Source organism: Lipotes vexillifer, unplaced genomic scaffold (assembly GCF_000442215.2).
Source record: "Lipotes vexillifer unplaced genomic scaffold, Lipotes_vexillifer_v1.1 scaffold1060, whole genome shotgun sequence".
NCBI classification, from domain to species: Eukaryota; Metazoa; Chordata; class Mammalia; order Artiodactyla; family Lipotidae; genus Lipotes; species Lipotes vexillifer.
Genome location: NW_006790578.1, coordinates 28,678 through 36,726, shown reverse-complemented (window position 1 = coordinate 36,726; position 8,049 = coordinate 28,678). Strand labels below are relative to the sequence as shown.

General features: G+C 51.6%; 1 protein-coding gene across 1 annotated transcript in view; it reads right to left on the bottom strand.

Annotated features, from left to right (window-relative positions):
- Window positions 1-4,096: 4,096 nt before the first annotated feature.
- LOC103086390 (leukocyte immunoglobulin-like receptor subfamily B member 4) overlaps window positions 4,097-8,049 on the bottom strand; it is an 11,465-nt gene continuing 7,512 nt past the window's right edge. The window contains exons 9-16 of the mRNA XM_007463865.1: window positions 7,704-8,006; window positions 7,384-7,428; window positions 6,232-6,345; window positions 5,844-5,919; window positions 5,721-5,758; window positions 5,449-5,504; window positions 4,315-4,479; window positions 4,097-4,240 (exon numbers count right to left, since the gene is read on the bottom strand). Of these exons, the coding sequence (XP_007463927.1) occupies window positions 4,097-4,240; window positions 4,315-4,479; window positions 5,449-5,504; window positions 5,721-5,758; window positions 5,844-5,919; window positions 6,232-6,345; window positions 7,384-7,428; window positions 7,704-8,006 (941 nt within the window). The remainder of the gene's footprint in view (window positions 4,241-4,314; window positions 4,480-5,448; window positions 5,505-5,720; window positions 5,759-5,843; window positions 5,920-6,231; window positions 6,346-7,383; window positions 7,429-7,703; window positions 8,007-8,049) is intronic.

The following is an 8,049-nucleotide window of genomic DNA, read 5'->3' as shown; positions in this document are numbered from 1 at the left end:
TGGAAGTTGATTAAATGACTTTGTGGTTCAGCTTTGTGGTTCTTTTCAAGGCTTAAAAAAAAAATCTGCTTTTGGGTACATCCTAGGGTTAGTTCGGTCATACTGTGAAGGGTAGGTCTGCTTGTGATAAATCCTCTCAGGTTTCCTTCACCTGAGATTGTCTTTATGTCCCCTTCATTCCTGAAGGATAGTTTCACAATGCATAGCATTGGGGTTGACAGTTCTTTTCTTACAGCACTTGAAACTGTTGTGCCCCTGCCTTCTGATAAGTCCAAGGCCAGTGAGTGGCGGGTCCCCTGCACAGTGAGGACGCGTTTCTGTCTCGCTGCATTCGAGGAACTTCCTGTCTTTCTGGATCGTGATGCGTCTTGGCATATGGATTTCTTGGGGCTCATCCTGTTGGGGGTTCACTGAGTTTCATGAATGCATAGGCTCATGGCTTCTGCAAAGTTTGGGGAAATTTCAGCCATTATTTCTTGAACAGTTTTCCAGTCTTATCCTCTTGCTCCTCTGCTTTTAGGATTCAGATCCCAGGGATGTGAGGTCGTTGAGAGCCCGTTCTCATGCTTTTCCAGAATATGTGCTCACTGGTGTTCAGACTGAGTAATTTTTTTTTTAAGATGTTGGGGGTAGGAGTTTATTAATTAATTAATTTATTTTTGCTGTGTTCGGTCTTCGTTTCTGTGCGAGGGCTTTCTCTAGTTGTGGCAAGCGGGGGCCACTCTTCATCGCGGTGCGGGGGCCTCTCACTATCGCGGCCTCTCTTGCTGCGGAGCACAAGCTCCAGACGCGCAGGCTCAGTAGTTGTGGCTCACGGGCCTAGTTGCTCCGCGGCATGTGGGATCCTCCCAGACCAGGGCTCGAACCCGTGTCCCCTGCATTAACAGGCAGATTCTCAACCACTGCGCCACCAGGGAAGCCCCAGACTGAGTAATTTTTATCCTCGTATCTTTACATCATTTCCTCTGTTGCCTCCATTCTTTTGTTGGGTCTGTCCATCCAGGGAGCCTTTTATTTTAATTATTGTATCTTTCAGATCTGAAATATCCATTGCGTTCTTTTTTAAAAATTTTATTTGTTTTATTTTTGGCTACGTTGGGTCTTTGTTGCTGCGTGCAGCCTTTCTCTGGTTGCGGCGAACGGGGGCTACTCTTCGTTGCGGTGCGCGGGCTTCTCATTGCAGTGACTTCTCTTGTTGTGGAGCACGGGCTCTAGGCATGCAGGCTTCAGTAGTTGTGGCTTGCGGGCTGTAGAGTGCAGGGTCAGTAGTTGTGGCTCAGGGGCTTAGTTGCTCTAAGGCATGTGGGATCTTCCCGGACCAGGGCTCAAACCCGTGTCCCCTGCCTTGGCAGGCGGATTTTTAACCACTGCACCACTAGGGAAGTCCTCCGTTGCGTTCTTCATGTCTTCTCTTTTTTTGCTGAGGCTTTCTAGTTTTTTAGATTTATTTTAAGCATGTGTGTAATTGCTCCTCAAAGCATTTTTATTATGGCTGTTTTAAAATCCTTGTCAGAAAATTCCAAAATCTGTATCATCTCAGCGTTAGCAGCTGTTAAGGATGGTTTTTTCTCACTCAAGACGAGATTTTCCTGGTTCCTGTTGTGACGAATGATTTTTCAAATTAGACCTGGTCATTTTGGATATTATGTTTTGAGAGTCTGGGTCTTATGTAAATCTTTGTTATAGAAGGACTTTTCTTACACATGGCTGGGGCACTGACTCATTACTGCCAGGTGGATGGGGCAGTCCAGGTACCCTACTCGGTCTCCTTTGACACTCACTGTGTCATTACTGGGGTCTTAGCAGTCTTAGTGTGTCTGCTGCCTTCTCTCTACCCTTCAGAGTACAGGCAGACTTTGGAGATATTGCAGGTTCAGTTCCAGACCACAGCAATAAAGCAAATATCACATTAAAGCGAGTCCCACAGTTTTTTGTTTTCCTAGTGCATATAAAAGTTATGTTTACACTATACTGTAGTCTGTTAAGTGTACAATAGCATTGGTCTAAAAACACGATGTACATACTTTAAAAAATAATGCTGTTGGGGACTTCCCTGGTGGCACAGTGGTTAAGAATCCACCTGCCAATGCAGGGGACATGGGTTGATTCCTGGTCTGGGAAGATCCCACATGCCGCGGAGCAACTAAGCCCGTGCACCACAACTACTGAGCTTGCGCTCTAGAGCCCGTGCACTGCAACTACTGAGCCCATGTGCTGCAACTACTGAAGCCCGTGCACCTAAAGCTCATGTTCCCCAACAAGAGAAGCCACTGCAATGAGAAGCCAGCGCACGGCAACAAAGAGTAGCCCTGCTCGCCACAACTAGAGAAAGCCCCACGCGCAGCAAGGAAGACCCACCACAGCCAAAAATCAATAAAATAATAATAATGCTGTTGGAAAAATGGCACTGATAGGCTTGCTTGATGTGGGTTGCCACAAACCTTTAATCTGTAAAAACAAAAACAAAACCAAAAACATCCCTGCAATATCTGGGAAGCACAATAAATGGAGGTATGCCTGTGTTCTTATGTTTGTTGTGTATGTAAAGTCCAGGAGTTTTACTGTGCTTTGTGGGGGGTTAGGGAGACATAATTCTATTTTCTCCTCCAAAACTGGAAGTCTGAAATGCAACTGACTTTTATATATTGTGATGATGTACCCAGTGATGTTAGATAAATTCTTTTCAAATTCGAATAATAGGTCCTTATTCTATTTTGGATTTTCCACTCACACAATTTTGTAATCTTGAGCAGTACAGTTTTATTCCATCCCTCAGTGCCTATCACTTTTTTTTTCTTTATTTAATTGGTTGGTCCTTCCAGGCCTACTGAATAGAAGGGTAATAGTGAACGTTCCTGGCTCAGTCGCAATTGCAGGCAGAAGGATTGCACGTTTTTACCTTTAAAAATGATTTCTATTGTAGATTTTAAAAGATGCTTTTACAAATAATAGGAAATTCCCTTTTATTCCTGAGTTTTTTCATTATAAATTGGTGATGTATTTTATCAAAAGCTTTGCATCTGTTGATATGATGATTTTTAAAATTTCTTCTTTTAATGTTTGAATTGTATTGATTGATTTCTGAGGATGAAACCATCCATACATTCCTTAAAAAAAAATACCTGCAAGTTCATGATATATTACTCATTTTATATAGCAATGAATCTCGTTTGTGAATATTTTGTTTAGGAAAACAAAAGACAGAAAAACAGAGCTTCCTGTGATTTTCCCATTTTGTAGTTTCTTTGTCAGGTTTTGGTCTCAATTTTTTTCTGTCCCGACAAAATGTGTTGGGGGGAGTATTCCTTTCCTCCCCTATTCTCTGCAGAAGCTTGTGTAAGTTTGGTATGTGTGTGTGTGTGTCTGTGTGTGTGTGTGTGTGTGTATTTCATAAGTTCATACGTGTTCAGAAGCATTCACCAGTGAAGCTTTCTGGACTCAGAGTTCACTTTTTGGGAAAATTTTAAATCACAGAGTCCACATATTTAATATATACAACAATCCAGATTTCCTATTTATCCTAATGTTCATCATTTTGGTAAATTATATTTTAGAGAATTTTTGTCCATTTCATCTACATTTTCTAATATAATGGCATAAATTGTTCATAAAATTCTTTATTTATATAAAGTCTGTAGGATCTGCCGTAGTGTCATGATAATGGTAAATCATGCCTTCTCTCTTTTTCCCTTGGTCATTTGCCTAGGGTTTATACGTGTGATTAATATTTTCAGGAATGAGGGTTTTGGCTTTATTGATTTTTCTCTACTTTTTGTTTGTCCTCATTAGTAGCTACTCTTGTCATTGTTATTTCCCTGTTTCTGCCTTCATTTGGAAACATTTGCTATTCTTTTTCAAAATCATTGGTAATTGAGAAGTCTGTCGCTTTTTTTCTAAAATGTAAGGATATTAGTTATCTTTGAGGGTAGAATCAGGTGACTGCCAAAGGGTCCCAGGGGCTCCTGGTGGTCTGTGTTGGGAGTCCAGGCTGTCTGATGGTCGTTAGGTGGTGTCCAGTGCGGGCAGGCAGCTCCTGTGACTTCCGGGGTCCGTGCAGTCTTCCTCCCTGGAGCGTGGGGTCTGGGTCTTTCCTGAGCTAGCGGACGGCGAGAGCAGCATACACGCTGGGCTCTTCTGGGGGCTCCCCTGACTGGGGGGCAGGGGGTGCAGTCTCCCGTCTGAAGGTCGAGTGGTTCAGCTGGGCATAGGTCACATCCTGGGGGGCTTCAGATGCGGCGGCCTGCGGGGGGGGAGAGGGAGGGTGTGGGGGTTGGGGTGGGGGAAGCCTGGGGGCCCGGACAGGATGGGACCTACCTGACTGTCCCTCTGCCCGTCCTCTTCCGCTTGTCTGTCCTTCATGTCCAGCAATCTCCCCGACAGGGAGGAAGGAGAGGTGGCCACCCCCCGCCTTAGTCTTGATCTTGAGTGGTTCACCTGGGCATATGTCCCCTCCTGGGGGTCTACATCCTGCCTGTTCTGCTGGAGGGAGAGAGTAGGACAGAAAGGGGACTTCCTGGATCCACTGTGATCTCCTTCCGTCAGCTTTCCACTGTGTTGCCAGAGTGATGCTTTAAAACCTTAGGTCAGGTCACTTTCCTGATGGAAACTCCAGGGGCCTCCTAACACCTTGGAGCCTCTGGATTCTTTCTACGGTTCTGATTTCTGATTCTTTCTGCGGTTCTGATTTCTGAATTATCTGGGAGATAATTAACACATTATCTCCCTTGCTCATTTGGCTCCAACCGCACGGCCATCTTCCTGCAAAAGCACGTCCCTGCCTCAGGACCTTTGCACTTGCTGCCCCCCTCCCCCCATGCACTCTGTCACCTTCTCTTGCTTTACTTTCCTTATGGACCTTGCAATCTCCCTTGCTCATTTGGCTCCAACCGCACGGCCATCTTCCTGCAAAAGCACGTCCCTGCCTCAGGACCTTTGCACTTGCTGCCCCCCTCCCCCCATGCACTCTGTCACCTTCTCTTGCTTTACTTTCCTTATCGGGACCTTGCATTCTCGGACGCTACCTGCTTCTTTACATATAGCCTCTCTCACCCACCAGGTGAGCTCCCTGCTGCACCTGAAGCACCTACAGGGAGCCGGGGGGATGCGCTCTCCTTGTGCACCACTTTTGGGTGAATGAAGGAAGGGGGGCCTGGGGACTTTCAGGTGGTTCACTTATTCACAGATCCTCTTGAGACGTGGGGCTTCTCTGCAACGCCAGAAGGTCAGACAGAGGACGAGGAGCCAGGAAAGGGGACCCCGAAGGAGGGGCCATGAGGTCACAAGGAAGCAGGAGGGGTGGAGTCACAGCAGGATGACCAAGGAAGCCCGCAAGGAGAGGTCAGTGTGGGACGCTGCTGGAGCTGGGATGTGAGGACAGAGACGTGTCCATTGGACTGAGTTTGGCAACAGGAAGGTCTCTGGTGGCCTGGACAGGAGCAGGGGTCTCACCGGATGGTCCAGCTGCACCCCGTCCTCAGGCTGTGGGTCCTTCACGGCAGCATCTGCTGGGGCGGAACAGGGTGTGTATCGCTTGGCGGGATCCCCTGAGATCCCTCAGGGCTGGAGCCCCCGCAGTGCATCCAGAAGGGGCCACTGAGACCCAGGGGTGAGGTGAAGTGTGGGGTTTCAGTCCGCACCCCCTGAGCCCACCCCTTCCCAGCCTTCCCCTCCCCCACTGCCTCCAGAACCCTGTGTCCCCCAGCCCGTCCTCTTCTGCTCACAGAGGGCCTGGTCCTGGGCGGCGGCGGCTGGGCAGGAGCTGGGGGGGAGGCGGGCGTGTTAGGGGGAGAATGAGGGGGAGCTGCGGGCGGGGCGGGCCTGGGGGTCTTCGGGGCGGGAGTTACCTGCTCTGCAGGCCTGTGTCCTTGGGCTCTGGGTCCGCAGCCCCTGCGGGAGGGTGGAAATCAGCCTCGCCCTGGGCTGGGGCAGATGACACAGGCTCGGCCCTGGGACTCTTACGACCCCCGCCCCTCACACGGGATTCAGGAGGAAAGAAGGAGACCTGACTCATACTTGTGTACACGTTTCAACACTTCATGAGACTGAAAAGGAGGGAAATACCTTAAATTGTCCGTGTCAGCTGACAGCACGTGTTTTCTTTCAGGAGTTTTGAGTTTCAGACTCTGGACAGTCTTCTTCTAGGCTGACCTCGCCCGTCTCTTAGGTCTCCCTTCGGCTGGTGCCCTAAGCCCACCGCCTCCAGGGGCCTGGGTCTCCCCGTTCCCTACTCACCCGACTTCCTGCGTCTGCTCTGAACCCGTTGTAGGACGAGGAGGACGAGGGGCAGCAGGACGAAGGCCACCGAGACCCCGATCAGGACGTTCAGGTACCATTTGAGACCTGGGGCACCAGTGACGTCATGAGTGAGCCCAAGATGCCATTTCATTGGGCGCCTACTGTGTGCAGGCTCGTGCTGGGGTCCGTGCGTTCATCTCCTCTAACCCACCCCACCCATTTTACAGATGAGGAAACTGAGGCAGAGCGAGGGGATTCACAAACCCCAGGTGACCCAGGCTGGAGGTGGCAGAGCTGGGATTGGAACCCAGGGCTGTGGGCTCCCTGAGCTGTCCTCCTGCCGCGCCCCGCCCAAGGTGGACACCAGCTTTGTGCTCTGGGGGCTTCTCATCTGCAGGGGCGCCTGTCCGAGGGTCTCATCTGGAGCCGAGGGTCCTTCCTTGTTACCCTGCCCTCCCCCACCACAGCAGGGACTGGGGGAGGGGCCGGCTGTGTGCGGTGGACTCTTCATCTTTCCCTCTGCCTCCCCGTACGATGCCACCATCACTGCGGCACTGGGGACAGGCCCCCATACAGTCACATCCTCAGGGGCCTCCCTGTGAGGCCTCCTCTCCTGGGGGGTCACAGCCGGAAGTCAGAACTGAAGGAAATCTAAGCTCCGGGCCACGATTCTCTGCTTTTACACTTGGAGAAACTGAGGCCCAGGCAGGGGAAGGGGGTCCAAGTCAGCGTCTCCAGAGGTGCCTGAACCAAGGCCATAACGGAGCCCTGCCCCCCTGGACCCAACACCATGTCCCACAGACCCTCACTCACCCGTCTGCGGGCCTGGCTCCATGGGGGGAAGGGCCCCAACTTCAGAGCCTCCTGGGGGTCAGGACAGAAGGTGAGGGTCGGGGGCTGCTTCTCTCCACGTCAGCCCACTGCTCCTCCCCCAAGATGGGCCCCGAGGGGTCATTCCCTCTCCATGACCCCCACCCTTCATCCACCAGCCTCAGAGTCCCTGGAGCCCTGGGGTCCTCCTGGCATCTCTACTTGACCCCCAGCCTGTCCTTGAGGATCTGAGGGCATTAGATCCTCCCAGAGACTCTGAAACTGCCTTGGGGTGGCCTGTGCTCCCTCTGCAGAGAGGCCTCAGTGACTCCCTAGTTGTTGAACTGGGGCCTGTCGGTGGGGGGCTGGGGCCCCCAGAGGGTCCTGGGAATGAGGACAGGAAGGGGGTGGGGCTGACCCTGGAGTCCCCACCTCATGAAACCTTTCCCTTACACCTGCCCTGTGGTCTCTAAAGTCGTCAGGTTCCAGATTCCAGGTGAGGTGAGAAGGTGTGGGGGGGGATGGGAGGGCCTCTGAGGGGCAGATGCCCCTCTGGGTGACCCTCCCTCACAGCCCCCTCACTCAACCCCAGCCAGAGTGCTCAGGAGACAGAGCCCTGAGCTGACTGAGTCAGAGAGGACAGGGTCAGGGTCCCTCACCTGAGACCGTGAGCTCCAGGGGGGCACTGGCGTGTGACAGCAGGTAGGGGTTACTGCTGAGTGAGCTGTAGCACCTGTAGGTCCCACTGTGGGCTGAGGTCACGGGACTCATGGAGAATTCGGCCTGGTAATGCCCACCTCGGTACTTTGATCTAAGACGCAGTGGGGGCCGGGCTGCCCCCTCCTTGGACAGAAGGAAAGTTTCCCTTGTGCTCCCTGACTGACACAGCAGGGTCACGTTCTCTCCTGAGGCCACCACGGGGCCTGGCTGCACCGAGAGGGAGGGCGTGTCAGGGAACCACCCTAAAGAGAGGAAGTGGGGTGAGGGGCTGCCCCCCCCCCCCCC